The sequence below is a fragment of the Ambystoma mexicanum genome, chromosome 5p (assembly GCF_040938575.1).
Source record: "Ambystoma mexicanum isolate Mex_15411 chromosome 5p, UKY_AmexF1_1, whole genome shotgun sequence".
In the NCBI taxonomy this organism is placed as follows: domain Eukaryota; kingdom Metazoa; phylum Chordata; class Amphibia; order Caudata; family Ambystomatidae; genus Ambystoma; species Ambystoma mexicanum.
Genome location: NC_090930.1, coordinates 1,116,944,641 through 1,116,961,213, shown reverse-complemented (window position 1 = coordinate 1,116,961,213; position 16,573 = coordinate 1,116,944,641). Strand labels below are relative to the sequence as shown.

Here is a 16,573-nt window from a genome sequence, read left to right as displayed (position 1 = left end):
CCCAACCTATGTGGACAAATTTTCGCCTGCTAATCAAGAAAGCCCGCACATTAAGAAGACCAGGTAACCAATAGGATCCTATAGTCTTCTTTGACACTTTTAAAGATGTCGGAAGAAACATAAATTGATTATCGTTTCTTTATCAACAGTTACTATCATCTCCAAGAGAAGGCCAGAGGATTCCTAACTTGGCCAAAGCCCACTTGTAACCCCTCACATTGACCACTCCTGAAGAAAGTCCCAAGACCCACATAGAGGACTGAAACATGTCGAGAATTTTTTTGTCAGTCTAATTAATTAAACTGAGTGAATTGAATATTCCAGTGAAGGGATGTTCTAATTCTAATAATGGAATAGAATTAGAATAGAAGAATAGAAAAGATAACGATGAATCATAATCGTAACTCTGATCTAGAACTATACAACAGGGATTTAATTAGAGATCAGTAACGTCAGTATCTATAAGATTTTTTAGAATTGATTGTGCATGATGTTTGCCTTTGTTAATACGATACATATGTATCTTTTAGAGGGTTTAATCATGTATTTTAGACAATTTTGTAATTTCTATTAAAATGTGTACTTTTTGAACTAATTGATGGCATTCAGATGAATGGGTAACTGTTGATAAAGGACCAAGTCCTATCTTTTCGAGTCTTGTGTAGTCTCATAAATAGTGACAGTTATCTGGAAAAATCTTCATATATGTCGGCAATTGATTGCTCTCGTTTCCAATTTGCATGTTACATTTTCGTGATCTCGCCTTCTCTTCCATCAGTTATCCAGTCGTTCCACATTTTCCGTTTTGCATTTTTGGCGCGATTAACATTTCTTTTGTGACCTCTTCCTGAAGTTGAGTCATCTGATTTTTTCCATGCCGTTAGAACTGTGGCACAGATGGGATTCAATTTGGGCCTCAATATCTCAATTGCCAGGATCTTCTCATCGGAGATGATCTTTCGGTAAAGATCCAATTTTCTCCATCTTATAATTGAGGCCAAAGATCGTATAGCCATTTCAAAACGAATTCTTACTACTGGACAAGACGGTGGAAGCTGCATTATTTTCTACCAAAAAATGGCTTCCAGTTTTGGCGAGATGGTTACAGGCTGGTTGATAAGCTCTTCACTTCCATATGCCAAGCACTTTACTATTCTTGGCAACTATACTTCACCCAAGAAAAGGTAGCCAAACCGTTAAGAGAAATCTAAAGGATTTCACAGTGACACTGCATTGAAGGTGCTGTGGGCCACCATACAAAAAGCAGATGCCTATGGAGTTTGTCAGACTCCAAAAACCATGAAAACAATGCAAATCAGGTAAAAACTCGTGAGTGAGAAAAAAAGTCTCACACCAGGGTAAAAATGAAAAAGTCCTAAATCCAGCAAAAGAGTTGGGGGTCTCCCAAGGTGGGAGTAATTTAGTACTAAAAATGAAAACGTTCCCCAACAGGGGGCTTTGAGCAGATGCGGAGTTCACTTACTCCCTACGCCCCCCTCCACCGACTCAGGTGACTTGGATCGTCTGGGGGGAAAGAGGTGGGAGTCGTCGCTGGAGGCTCAATTTCCAGGCATGGGTTCCAGTGAGGTGCCCAAAAGCAGCGGGTGCAAGGATTCTTCTGGTCAAGTTCAGATGCAAGATGAAATCCCATGCGATGAAATAATGCAATAAACACTGGTGCAGCCTCTTCAGGACACTTCAAAGGATGGGCCAAGTCGAGTTCCAGCTACGGTATGCGCACACAGGCGATGACCGAGTCCTTAAAGTCGTTGTCACAGTAGCTTCTGTAGGAGAATATCCGTTGATGCTGGAACGGTGAAATTCTGAGGGAAACATTTGTGGCACAAGCCGTCTACTACCAAAGTTCAAGTGCAGCTGCGGAACTGTGACGATTCTGGCGAGTTAGCCCATAAGCACGCTGGTCAATCCACCAAATGCCAGGGACACTTCCGAAGGCTCATGGCGGCTGGATCCTCAAGAAGGCGTTGAGACTGGTTGGTCCCACAGTCCAACGGGTGACGCACCACTCAGGGTCTTCAGCGATCAGGCAGTCCAGCAGGGCTTCCCCGGGCCAGACACAGGAAGGGATGCCAGCCCTATTCAGGAGTCTCCTTCGGATCTTCAATCAGCTCTTCTACAAGAGATTATTGGCTCCAGTGCAGGTCCAAATCAAAGCACACCAATAACAAGGATCTTCACCATTCAAACATTAGCACCTTACGGAGCCACTGCATCCACATACCTTTATTCAAAAGCAACACTGTTAGCTGGTATTTTCGAACATTTCACACTAAGAATTAGCATAGACGCTCAATCACAGCTACCTCTAGGTCAGCCAAGGATTGCAGGACTGCCTAGGCTTAGTAAGGTTAACCCCCACAAACGAAAGATTGGAGAGTCCTCCTAACCGTGTACACACCAGAGCACACATGTATTGTAGTTCAGTGCATAGCACTGTGGTTCATCCCTGCACGGCCCGCCCCCACATATCTCTCTGAATTGCTTAGTATTGGTAGACATTCTAAAAATAACCATACTATTAGGCTTCTTGCTTTAGAGTCTGTGGACTAAGGTCTAGTGCCAGATCAAAAGAACATTCCTGGGTGATCTTTAAGCACTGTCGCATGTTTTTCTCATCTTACACTTGCGGAAGATCTAAAATTCGGAGGCATCATTGGGTGAATTTATGTAACACTCATACGGCTCACATTTGTGAAACCAGTACAGCACCAATTGTGCTGGTCAGGATATTTGTGTTCATCTACGGCAAGCTCAGATTGGATTAAAAAGTTGATCATTGCATCAGTTGCACATTAGACTACAAGGGCCCATTGCATTAGAAGCAAATGCATGGTCATTGTGCTGTAGTATTGTCCGAACAGCAAAGTCCTGAATGTCTTCAAGAACCATAACAGTGTACAAAACTCCACTGGTTGTGTAGCAATGTCCTGCAGAACTTTGCAATGCCATCTGCCATTGCACATGTATAACTTATCGGAGCAATCAGTACCAATGGTTACCTGGGAGCAAACTTTCTCCAGCCAATCACCACCAGGATTGCAGTCTAACCATTAGATGGCAGGGTGCAGTGAAGAGAAATTGTATATTGTCCCTGCACCATAGTGGTCATCCATGTTTTACACACAGTGTGATTAAATATACACAAATACTCTTTGGGAGTCCTTCCGTTCATATAACCCTCTGCGTGATGTCTTCAGGTTATAAAACCACCACACTCAGGGGCTGGAGGGGGGGGGGGTTCTCTACAGCTGAGCAGCTGTAGAGTGGCTAGGTGAGTGGTCAGCTGCCAATAAATAAGTGCATGCCTGTGGTGGCATAGGCCAGTGGGTGCCAAGGCAAGTGCTGGGAGAGGGCAGATGCTGAAGGCGATTACGTGTGGGAAGCCAGGACTCGGGAGGTGAGAGAAACCAGGTGGCGTCTCATCCTCTAGTCCCTGGGGATCCGACACTGCCATCTCGTTTGGATCCAGTTACTGGGGGTGGACCAGTACGGTGCGAGAGGATCACCTGGATGAGGGGGGGGGGGGGTCTTCAGGTAGTGGGACACCGGGACTGAGGCGAGGTATCCCCTTCCCTGTAACACCTTTCACCCCCCCCCCCCATCATACCAGGTAGGATACTTAGGAACTCCACCCCCTCTGCCCCCCCCCTTTCCCAGACACCAATACTTTCTCACAGACAGCTCACAGAGAAAACGGACTACCACAAAGGTCAGGCAATTACTGATCATTACACACCTGACTTCCATCACACTTCCCCACACAGATAAAAGGTGAAGCACAAGAGCAAACTGAGCAAGGCAAAACACGAGGAAGCAGCAGTTTCAAGATGGCAGTTTAATACGAGGAGAAAGACGGCAAGACCAGAGAGGGTTGCAAGGAGGGAAGTACCCTTGACCTTTCCGCTACTTTAACAAGCTTTTGAGAATAAGAAACACAAGACCTGGAATTAAAGCTGAAAAAACATGCAGTGTGTGTTGGAGGTACCCGGCTCTCCCGCGTAGATTGCCAAGGTGGGGAGGAGCGATGCCGTCGTGGTACTGTCCTTGGCTCCTACAACAAAGCAGAGCCAGTAAAGTCAGCACAGCCGGTGAATCGGGGAGCCTGATAGACCGGTCTTTGCTGGAACCAAGGTTGGACGCGACAACATTGTATGAAGAAACCTGAAGAGAATAGTCTGCTAAGCAGATGTGATGAGCGACGCAAATATAATTGAACATCCAAGGAGTGACTGAACTTTTGAAGCCAAGATAGACACCATGTAGAGAGCGGTCAGGCACCACATGGGTGCTCATTCGAAGATCTCCGTTAGGTATCCAACTGAGGTGGAAAATGTAAGTGGTGAATTGTGAAATCGAAGTGTCCTGCAACAGGTCAAGCTAAACCCTGTGCACATTCTAAGTCTTTGATTGCTAATACGAACTGAAATTCATCCGAGCCCAGCTGAGGGAGACCGATTGTGTAAGAGGAAGGATCTGAGCACGGCTAAGGGGATCCAGGGTGAACCATGAGTCACCAGGGAAAGGCTGTTCTCTAAAAATTCGGAGAAAGGGATCCGAGCACAGAAAAAGGGGGATCCAAAATAAGGATTGGTATAAAAAGGGATCTGAGCACGGCTGAGGGGATCTGGGGGTGAAGAGTAAATCACCTGACTTGAGTACTTGTAAGAGGAAAGGAACTTTGTTTTGGTACATCAGGCCCTCTGAATCAAGAGACTGATAATTTGAAACTTGGGCACAGAAGGCCCTGATGCTGGTAATGGAACTGTCTCCTTGTGCCGAAGTAGTCAGAGTGCTATGCTCAAGTGAACCACCCCGTGCTGAAAACATGAGCTAGGGAGGCCAACGGCCTAAACATCCTGACATTTTTGTGAACACTACCCCCACACTATTTGTATTTAGAAGATAAGGATTGGCAATTGTTTTTTTCAGTATAGGCCCTTTTATTTGACGAGCCCACACTAGGACTGGATTATTATTATTTGGTGGTCATAACTTGCTCCCATCTGTAAATTTAGGATTAGATGGAAGTTTCACACCCTTGTTAAAGTTCAATAAGCACCCTTGAACTGTGGTCACTTGTGTCCGTCTTACTATTGCTACCATGCCTTCCTTACAGAGGACACAAGGGCCCTGGTTACCAATCTCAGCAACTGAGGAGGAAGGGAAGGAGAGGAAAATGAAGGTCTTGAGGAGCTTCCGGAATCTGAGGAGATTGGCTCAAGACAAAGACTAAGGGTGATCTGGGGGGAGGGGGTCCTGGGCTTCTCCATTGGAGGGAGCCTGCTGAGTAAAGATATTGGCCAGCACCTCGCTGTTTAGCAAAGCGCTTAACACAGTATTGGTGCCGGAGGAACGTAAAGATCTAGACGGAGATTTAGTGAGAGCCAGTTGTAGATAGCTTGGTCCCGGACCCCAGACAGCCTTATGGAGGTGTCCAGTCAGTTTCAAAAAAATAGTTTCTACATACAATAGTTTCGAAACAAAAGCATTGAAAAAAGTTTCGAATGCATTTTTTTTAATGTTACAGGTTATATTTCAGTTTAGTGTAGAAAAAAAAGTTTGTTTTAAAAAGAAAACAGGGGGGGGGGGTCGGACGAGGAACCCCCCCATAAAAAAAAATGAATTCACATTTTTTATCTTCAATGCTTTCGTGTCGAAACTTTTGTATGTAGAAACTTTGACTGACGAAACAGTCACTATGAACCCCTTATGGATGATGCTGAGGGATTTGAATTGCAGCATCCAGGAGCCAGTGGAGAGAGTTTAGGGCTGGACAGATTTAGTCCCTGGCCTTGAGGCAAAGGGTAAAGTCTTGCAGCCCTGTCCTGGATTAGCTGGAGGGGTCGTAGAGAGGAAGAGGGTAGATTAAGGAAATGTCTATTGCAGTTGTCTAGCCTAGAGAAAACCAAAGGTCTAGAAATTGAGCTTCTGGGGGAAGTGAGGAAAGGAAGAATTCTTTTGGAGGAAGTAGAATTGAATGTGAGGAAGGAAAGGGGAGTCGAAGATGACTCCAAGGTTTCTGGCTTCAGATGAAGGGGGAGAGAGCCCATAGAAGATGGCCAGAGTGAGGGGAAGGACAGAGCAGGTCCCAATAGGAAGGATCTCAGTCTTGCTGGCGTTGAGGCAGAGATCATTGGAAGTACACTAGGACTGGATGGTAGATAGTCAGGAATGATGGAGGAAGAAAGGAGCGCGTCAGAGGGAAGTTTGAAGAGTTGTGTCTCATCTGCATAACACTGGAAGTTGGCGTAGAAGGTGGAAATGAGATGTTCAAGCGGAGCAAGATAGGTGTTAAAGTGCCAGGGAAGAGGATGGAGCCCTGGGTGATGCCGCAGATGGAGATCGGGGTGGGGGGTGGTGTAGGGATGAAGACCAGGATAACCTGGCACAGGCGGTCATTGAGGAAGGAGGTCAGCCAGTCCAGTGCCCGCTCTGCGATAACTACGGTATTGTGAAGTCATTTTAGGAGGATGGAGTGGTTGGCCATATCGAATGCAGAGGAGAGATCAAGTAGAAGGAGACCAGCTACAGCGTTGGAGTCAAGAGATGCAAGCAGTTCCTCACGGGTGTCCAGAAGAGCAGTTTCCGTGCCCCTGGATGCTCGGAATCCAGATTGATGGGTGGGCAGGCAAACAACAAGTTCAGAGTGCTGGGTCAGTTGGGGGAAGACCTGCTTCTCCAAAAGTTTCCCAAAGAAGGGGGTGATAGATATGGAGCGGTAGTTGGCTGGACAAGACGGTCTGTAGAAGGTTTTTTCAGGAGTGGGTGCACAAGCGAGTGCTTGTGGGAGGAGGGGAAAGATCCAGTAGCAAAAGTGTGGTTGCAGAAATTAGCAAGTGAAGGGGGGCCAGGGTACGACATTCATCCATCGCTCTTTTTTCGCTGCACCTTTTGCCAAAAAAAAACACATTGGAAAATATGGAGCGGGACTAAAGTCAAATAAGGGGTGGGGGGCAGTATAGGGAATAAATAGGGGGGGAATTTTGGGAGCACCCACCCCCGAAATAAAACTTTTTTAAATCAATGCATTTTCGCCAAAAAACAAAGCAGCAACAAAAAGAAAACGGGGACGAATGAACATAGAACTAAGGGCAAGAGAGCCAATATTGTCCTTAATGGTTCTGGAGAAACAGTAGGAGACCCGCTTGGAGGCGACAACTCTGGTGACCTCGTCAGGAGCAATAGGAGAGAAGGGCAGCGGGGTGAATGAAAGGACATAGGAGGCAGGAGGGTATGGTAACGGGAGAATTTGGCATGTGCCCAAGCAGACCATTGAAGTGCGTTGGCTTTTAATGGCCTGAAGTACTAAGTTTCCCAACAAGACTAAATTTGGAATCGGAATTTTAGGAACGTCTGGGGGCAAGAGTGTAGAAGTCCAGAATAAACTCAGAGGGAGATGTGGACTGAGAAATTAGGAAAGTAGAGGAATAAGCTAGAAAGGAAAGTCAAAGATGGCCAGGCCTTTAAGCCTTCTGCAACACCTGGAGGCCTTGTTAGGGAAGGCATGTTGAACCTATTCACAGGAGAATAGGTAAACCAAATACACTTCTGAATTCCTCTGCCCACAAATGTCAATTTTCTGTAGACTGAAAAACTGGGAGAAATAGATGCTAATGGCAGGCTTTGAACTGTGGCTCCTCTGGGAGCCATGCCCTGGACGGGAATGCCTGGCAGTTCTGGAGGCCTGCCAGGAGCTCTATGAAGATTGTTGTAGTGGGTGAGAAAAGCCTCATTCCACTGTCAGATTTACTTTAAAATGTAGAGTATGTATTTAGAATAAGGCGTACAATGCATGCTGTGGTACCTTTATCCGATGCTCGAGAAGAAAATCCACTGGTCGTCGAGATGTTGTCATCGTCATGCTGAGATGCAGAGTCTTTGATTTCTTTGACCAAGGAGAATCCAGAGGTACCAATGGGATACACAGAAGATGTGGAAGGTTGACAGTGGAGTGCTGGGGAATCCAGCATGCTGAAATTTAGGTTGGAACGGTGAAGGGATGGTCTTGTTAATACCTCTGTGAAGTTCAAAGTTGTTCTACTAGTGGATGGCTCTGAAATAACAAATTAGAATTGTTAAGCTACTGTTAAAATCTGAACTGTACACTTTCTACTTTCATGTTCACAAATAGTATATTACCAACATTGGCGTGTCACGCTTCAATGTACTTCACACAAATTAGTATGAAACTCTAGAATTAAAGCACAAACAGTATGAAGGTTGGCAGAAACCAGGAGTTGTTCCAAACGTTGAAGCTGCTTTCCTGTCCACAAACAAATTCTTCCGGCAGATTCCTGCATTTCAACAAGGTTTACAAAATAGAAAGGCAAAGGTTGCCCAATGTCAAGACTTTGTAGTCTTATGGATGAATATGTTTAAACTCTTTGCCATCAATGCTTACAATCAAGGAGACGGGAGTTAGTTATCCATATTATGCTTTGGAAACATTACTCAAGTTAGCATGTGCTCATGTAGACTGTGCTTTCTCAGACCGCAGTGTTTTAAGTCAAAAAGGACAACTAGTTTACTATGAAGAGCAGGGGATAAATAGTTTTTACCCAACAGTCATGACACTAACTCTGCTCACTTTTCGAAAGGTCCTTAATATGGAGAGCATGCCAGAGTATACTCGGTTCACTACTCCTACAAAGTGTCAATGTGCTTCTCAAAGTATTTATGGAGTTTATTTGTAGAAAGGCAAAGGAGGAAATGTGCTTGAGTTTGATTTTGAGTGCAGAAAGATACTTGTAGGGAGAAGCGTTTGAGGTGGCAGGGGATAAGTGACAACTGAGATTTATGTAGGAGAAATGGTGTGGGGTGGGAATTGCAGATGAACAAAAGTTGAGCAGGAAGGTATGACAGGGAACAATGTGCATTAGAAGTAAATGGAAAATGTATGTGGATTGGTGTGGGAAGAATACAATTATATGGAACATAAGGGACAGGGATGTCGAGAGATTTAAGACGGTGTGGATTTAGTGTGCTAATGATAAGAGTTTGAGGCAAGGAGTCTTGTGACAAGGGATTGAGGAACAAATGAAATGCAGAAGATTAGGTTTAGGTACGAGTATTGATTAGTGAGTGTTAGCACAGTTTTCGTGAAGTCTAACAAAGGGCTTAGTAAAACCATACAACTGAGACGGTACAAAACACCTCTTAGTATAAGGCTGTACCACCCGAGTATTTGGTAGCATAAACAGAGTAGCCAGGCTTATTCTATGGAGGGAGAGGGCTGTAGATTGGTACTAAGGAATTGTAGCATACGTATGGTCCAAAGACACACTGAAACACCATGCATTGTAAAACAATAAAGGGTTTATTTAAATACAAGTAGGTCATGGTGAATCTTGGGTAAATAAGGGCCATTATATATATAAAAACCAACTCAATACTTAATGTAATACTTTGGCTTATATCCCTCGTTAAGAAGGGCAGTCATCAGCTCAAGGTTAGGTAAACCTATAATACATTCAGAATGCAATCCGCTTTTCTTGGGGAGTAAAGCCAAGTCAGACTTTTTGAATAAACTCAGTAATTCAAGGGTAGTAGACCTTGTCAGCAATGCAGTGACCCTCAGTTAAAGGATCCCTCAGTTAAAGGATCCCTCAGTTAAAGGATCCCTCAGTTAAAGGATCCCTCAGTTAAAGGATCCCTCAGTTAAAGGATCCCTCAGTTAAAGGATCCCTCAGTTAAAGGATCCCTCAGTTAAAGGATCCCTCAGTTAACCAACCCAGTTACCAGTATAGTTTCCTGAATAGTGAAACACAAATTCATGGAAGAGTACACATCAATAACTACATTCAGGATAACCTTAGTTATACCAGGTGAGCAAGACCTAATGGTGTAAAACTATTACAGTTGCTTTTCAAATCAGTGGAAAACAGATTAAGATCAGCAGTAACTAACTTATTTTAGGATGGCACAAGGCAGACCAAGGTTAGTAAAACCCCAGCTACATTCAGGATAACGTTCAGTTATACTAGGTGAATAATACCTAATGTTGTAATAAACCATTACAGTTGCATTTCAGATCAGTGGAACACAGACTAAGGTAAGCAATACATTTACACTATTTTAGGATTTCACCAGGCAGACCCAGGTCAGCGAAACCACGGTGCACATGCAGAACGGCACAGCTATTCAAGGGGAGTAAGACATACCTTTTTAAAGGCGCTACCAACAACTTAAAGCTATCTATAAACCTAACACTGTTTTAGAATCTGTATAAAGCAGACCACCGAAAGCAAAACCCAATATTACACTGAGAATAGCCCAATGTTATTCAAGGTAGATAAAACCCAATGTAAGCTTATTCTAGGCAGGCTATACAGGTCAGGGGAAGAAAGACCCAGTTAACAAATGTATAATCTTCTATTCTGAAAGAAATCGTTAGGCGAAGCCAACAACACTAATTTTGGGAAGTCGGGGAACCAATACACAGGAGAGTAAAATAACCTTATGTACACTTTTAAGTACATAACACATTCATAAGTAAGAACTTGTAACTGCTCATTTCAGAGGGACAGTCACAAGTAAGTAACTTTTAAACACTTGTTTCATTTTTCACAGCATCCTTTTCTTATCCAGTCCTTCCCTACTCTATTGCATGTTGTCTCTCAGAGGCAGAAGAGGGACCATAGTCGTCTAAGGTGCCAGCTGTAGGCATGGTGAGACAGGATTCAGTTGCAGTAATATGTTCCAGTGGAAGTCTCTTAAAAACAAGTAGTTCACTTTAGAGTTACTTACGGTCCCGGGACTTCAAAATACGAGGAGGATTCCAGCAGTGGGCCAGGGTAAACTAGATTAGAGGACTCCCAATCACATGAAATGCCCCAAAGCTACACAGGAATCACAAAAGGCTTAAGGGGAGTAATACCCCAGCCAACAGTAGGTACCTCAGCACGGAAGAGATTGCAGCAGGACGTCTTCAGGCTCTGCAGCCAAAAACCGGGTCGACGAATTCCTTGGGAAGACTGAAGACAGGGCACTGGAAGGGAATTTGCAGCAGGGATCAACGGGGAAGACTCCAGGCAAGGGTTTATTTGCGACTAGATGCACATCTGTGGTTTTGGCACCCTTTTCAGCAGCTAGATTAAAGAACAAATTCTGCTGGTCGGATTCTCGTCTCCCTCAGTCCTGCACTCTGGAGGTTACTTCAGGGATTCGAATCGTGTCTCTGGAGAGCCAGGAGTGGCCACCAAAGTTTGACAGATTCGGATTTCAGAAGACCATGCACTGAACAATGGAACGAGGTCCCAGGGTATTGCAGACCAGCAAGGTTGCAGCACATCGCAGGGTGGCTCAAAATGCAGGTCTTCTTGAGACTAGTGGATCTCACCAGCCTCTTGGTCGGAGTAGTCGCGTTCCGGGCCCCCAGGTCAATTGGAAGGGTTAAAGCAGGCTCTCGGATAGTCTTCCTCTTAGGTTTCAGCTCCAGTGGTCAACTTGCCAGCAGATTACAGTTTTGTAGTATTTAACAGGACCTACAGCACAACGTCTGCATTCTCCCCCAGCATTTCACTGCAAGAGGCGTCTGGCTGTCCAATCAGGAAAGCCAGTCCCCAACTTAAGTTGGTTTCTTTCTAGCAAGGTGAAAGCAAGGACTACAGAGTTGGACTCCTCCCTCGCTTCCTGTATTCTCACACACTCTGGAGCGTGGGCAGAGAATCCAAATGATTCTCACCAAAGACAAAACTTCCACTGAAGTTGTTCCTATCTAGAATGGCAGGGCAATACCTCAGAAACTGAAAGAACACAAGAAATGTCGAACAAAGGAGCCCCCACAATTTTGGCAAACTGGTGGCCCTTCTGTGCATTACCAAGGCTGAATTAACAGCCTGCAGTTAATAAAGACTAAAGGTCATTAAAAAAACACTGCCACCAGCCATTTATGTATACTCGCAATTAAATGCAGTGCCACCCTGGTCCACGCTCTAGAACCATTTACGAATGGCACTCTAGTCAAATCTGTAATCATTGGGGGCTCTCCATGCCACTCATTGTCCAAAAGCCCCATTCCCACTGCACAGAGTAGTTATCCAGTGTCCGAAGGACTATGGGGAATTTGATTAGGCTTTGTTGGTGTTGAAAAGAAGAACAAGTTACTTTCTTACCTGGTAACGTTCTTTCGATGGGATGGTCCGACGACGTATTCCATATCTATGACATGTAATCACCACAGCTGTGCTGCTTCGGAAACTTTTTTCGGCGTCTGCGTCCTGCGTCGATGACGTTGATGCGCCGTCGTCGAGGGCCTCGTCCGACGTCCGACGTCATCCGATGTGATAAGTAGGACGCACGACGCCCGTAGCCTCAGTTGTAGTTTTTTCCCCCAGAACGTGTGACACTAGTCAACTGCCAGTCAGAGACAAAGCCTTGCGGAATGTAAGCTGCAATCGCAAAAGAAATTCTGCAGCGGGGAAGGCAGGGCGGGAGCGATATGGAATACGTCGTCGGACCATCCCATCGAAAGAACGTTACCAGGTAAGAAAGTAACTTGTTCTTCGAGGGGATTGTGTCCTCCGACGTATTCCATATCTATGACAGACTCCCAAAGCAGTACTAGAGCAAGGAGGAGGGAAAGAATTTAGAATCAAGATTTAGAATAGCCAATCAAATAGCAGAGCAAAGGACCGCCTTGCCAAAGGCCAGATCCTGTGCTCGGATGGAATCGAGGGAATAGTGACGTACAAATGTATGTACTGAAGCCCAGGTGGCTGCATCACAGATGTTGCGAATAGGAACACCCCTCTGCAGGGCAGTAGACGCAGCCATACCCCTGGTAGAATGGGCCCGCAAGCCAGCCGGTGGGTCCTTACCCGCCAAGCGGTAGCACTCCGAGATGGCCAAAATAATCCAGCGAGACAAAGTCTGTTTCGTCACAGCTTGCCCCAAACGCTTTCCAGCGTAACCAATAAAGAGTTGATCGTCCACTCTGACCCGGGACATGCGTGAAACACAAAAGCTTAAAGCTCTCCTAGGATCAAGCCTATGGAGCCTCTCCACTTCCTTACCAGGATGCGGAGGAGGAAAGAATGCCGGAAGAACAACCTTCTGGGCCAAATGAAATTCCGTCACAACCTTCGGAATAAAAGGAGGACGAACTCTAAGGACAACCCTGTCCTTGTGAAATACAGTGAAGGGAGGCTTAACTGAAAGTGCCTGTAACTCACTCACTCTGCGAGCGGAAGTAACCGCAACTAAACAGTTTTCAGAGTTAACAACCTCAAAGAATGTAAAGGCTCAAACGGAGCACCCATAAGAAACTTAAGAACAAGGTTTAAATCCCAACCGGGCACCAGGAAAGGTGACGGAGGGGACACATTAGTGAGCCCTTTCAGAAACTGTGAAATCAAAGGGATTTTAAAGTAAGAACACTCTTCAGACGAGCGCTTAAAGATGGACAGCGCCGCCAGATAACCTTTAACGGTACCCACTTGCAAGCCCCTGTGGGCCAAAGAAAGTAAAAAGGACAGAACCATGGGGAGGTCACATGCAAAAGGATCCACATTCTGAACTCTGCACCAGTCGCAGAACTTACGGCAACGGTACAGAGACTTGGTTGCTGGCCTTCAAGCCGAAAGCAACACCTCCATCACGTCCTCAGGGAGGTCCCAATCCTTATACCTCAACCTTTCAGAAGCCAAACGTGAAGGTTGAGGGATCTGACCTCTGGATGGAGAACCTGACCCCCCTCCCGTGAGAGCAGATCGTCTCGGTAGGGAAGACGACGTGGAGGGCAGATGGATAAGTCGAGAAGATCCGGGTACCTCGTCCTCCGAGCCCACGCCGGGGCAATGCGGATCATCCGGGAACCGAACTTCCGTAACCTCCGCAGCACTTGCGGGATGACGGGGACTGGAGGAAACGCGTACAGCAGCGGGAATGACCACTCCACCACGAACGCGTCTCCTAAGGCTCCTTTTGGAGGAAATTCCTGCGAGCAAAACCTTTCGCACTTCCGGTTGACACTGGAGGCGAAGAGATCCACTTGAGGGTTCCCCCAAAGGGCGAAGATCTCCAGGAGAATCTCCTGAGCCACCTCCCACTCGGGAGAGATTGCGCTCTGCCTGCTCAGAGCGTCCGCTGTCACGTTCTCGACTCCGGCCAGATGAACTGCCGAGATCGAAACTTCCTGCTGGATGGCCCAGAACTCGAGCTGCATCGCCTCCCTGCACAGAGGAAGTGACCCTGCCCCCCCTTTTTTGTTGAGGTAGTGCATGGCCACAGTATTGTCCGTCAGGATCAGGACACTCTTTCCTCGCACAGTCGGCAGAAAAGCCTTCAGGGCTAGCCTGATGGCCCTCAGCTCCAAAAGATTGATATGGAGTCTGGACTCCGACGGAGACCAACGACCACTGACTGTCAGCCCGTTGGCATGAGCTCCCCATCCCGTGAGGGATGCATCCGTCACGATCGTCACCTCCGGCCAGGGAAGCCAAAATGGAGCCCCCCTCATCAAGTTGCTTTCGACGGCCCACCACAGAAGATCCCGGGCGACCGAGGGCTGCACCTGAACCGGGTCCGACATCCTGCCGGAGGACTGCGACCATTGCGTCTTGAGTGCCCACTGCAAAGATCTCATCCGCAGGCGAGCCTCTGGCACCAGAAGAATGCAGGATGCCATGAGGCCAAGCAACCTCAAGAACACGAACGCAGGGAGCGTCTGGGCATGCTGAAACTTGTGCACCATCTGCTGAATGTGAAGAGCCCTCACCTGGGGAGGAAAACACTGCCCCAGGGAAGTGTCGAGCACTGCTCCGATGTACTGGAGCCGCTGTGTTGGCGTCAAATGGGACTTCTTTAAATTGAGGGAGAAGGCCAGCCTGTGAAGGGAGCGGCAGGTGACGGACAGATGATCCAGGACTTGCTCGGGAGAGCTCCCCCTGATCAACCAATCGTCCAGGTAGGGGTAGACGTGAATCCCCCCCCCTTGCCTGAGATGCGCTGCCACCACCATGAGCTTGGTGAAAACCCTCGGGGCGGAGGTCAATCCGAACGGCAGGACCTGAAACTGAAAGTGCGAGTCGCCAACCGCGAACCTCAGGTACTTCTTGTGCTTGGGATGGATCGGCACATGGAAGTAAGCATCCTTGAAGTCGAGTGACACCAACCAGTCCTGAAGCTGAAGGGCCTGGAGGACGAGAGAGAGTAACCATCTTGAACTTGTCCTTCCTGAGGAGTTTGTTCAAACCGCGCAAGTCCATAATGGGTCTCAATCCCCCGTCTTTCTTCGAAATCAAAAAATAAGGGGAATACCATCCCTTGTTCCTCTCCGCTACAGGCACCAGTTCTATGGCGCCTTTCTCCAGCAGGGCTTGAATTTCCTGCGCAAGGAGCGGATCCGGACTCTGCAAAGAGGTTCCCCGGTGGATTGTCGCGAGGCCTGTGCCGAAAGGGAAGACAGTAGCCGTGGGTTATGATCGCCAGAACCCACACATCTGAAGTAATGGCTTGCCACTCTACAGGATGCTGCGCCAGCCTTCCCCCAACCGGCGAACCATGGGGCATGGCCTCACGACTGAGTGGGAGCGGCTGCGGCGTTACCTGAGGGCAAAGAGGCAACTGCCCGAGCGGCTTTGGCACCACGGGTACCATCGTCCACCTCTGGTACCCCTGCGGTGGCCTCTTTGACTGCCAGCTCCTCTCGCTTTACTGAAGGATGAGTAATAGCGAAAGGAACCACCCCTCCACTGCTGTCCCCTAGGACGAAAAGGCAGAGGTTGGCGAACTGCAGCACCCAACGACTTCGCTGCAGCTTTTGAGGTCTGCAACCTCTCAAGGCTCTCGTCAGCCTTGCTGCCAAAAAGGTGTTCACCGTCAAAGGGCATGTTGAGGAGCCGGGACTGTACATCAGGAGCAAAACCCGACTTCCGCAACCACGCAAACCTGCGTATCACGGTGCTCGCCGCCATGGACCTACTGACGCATTCAGCTAAATCCAAACCCGACTGAACGGATTCACACATGGCATCCTTACCATCCTGGACCATAGCAAGGAAACCATCCCGTCCGTCCCCTTCGGGAATATGTTCAGCCGCCAACGCAACACAGTTCCACAGAGTGTGTGTGAAACGAGACAAGGCACAAATGGAGTTGGCCGCCTGAAGCGCCATACCACCAGAAGAAAACACTTTCTTCGCCCAGCCATCAAAACGTTTGTCGTCCCTATCAGGAGGGATGGTAGGGTACGACGCCTGCTTTGCCGGGGCCGTGGCCGCCTGCACCACCAAACTCTCCGGAGTGGGGTGCCTGGTCAAGTAGCAGGGGTCGCTACTTGCTGGACTGTATTTTCGCGACAAGGATCTGCCCACCGCCGGGAGACTCTCAGGAGCAGTCCAAGCTGCCGCCACCCTTCTCTGTAAAGCCATATGGAACGGCAGTACCGGGTCAGTTGGGGTACCAACATCAAGGATGTCCGTCAGATCATCCTGCACAAACTCCCCTGGGGGAGCAGACCAGCCCAAGTACTCGGAAACCCTAGCCATAAGGCGCCGGTACGAGGAATCGTCATGAGAGCCAGGCTCAGGCCTACAAAACTCCACCTCCGGAG

General features: G+C 47.5%; 1 protein-coding gene across 1 annotated transcript in view; it reads right to left on the bottom strand.

Annotated features, from left to right (window-relative positions):
- Positions 1-16,573, bottom strand: part of NUP153 (nucleoporin 153) — a 1,189,258-nt gene that overhangs the window by 957,949 nt on the left and 214,736 nt on the right. Inside the window, exon 3 of the mRNA XM_069613598.1 lies at positions 7,826-8,074. Coding sequence (XP_069469699.1) covers positions 7,826-8,074 — 249 coding nt within the window. The remainder of the gene's footprint in view (positions 1-7,825; positions 8,075-16,573) is intronic.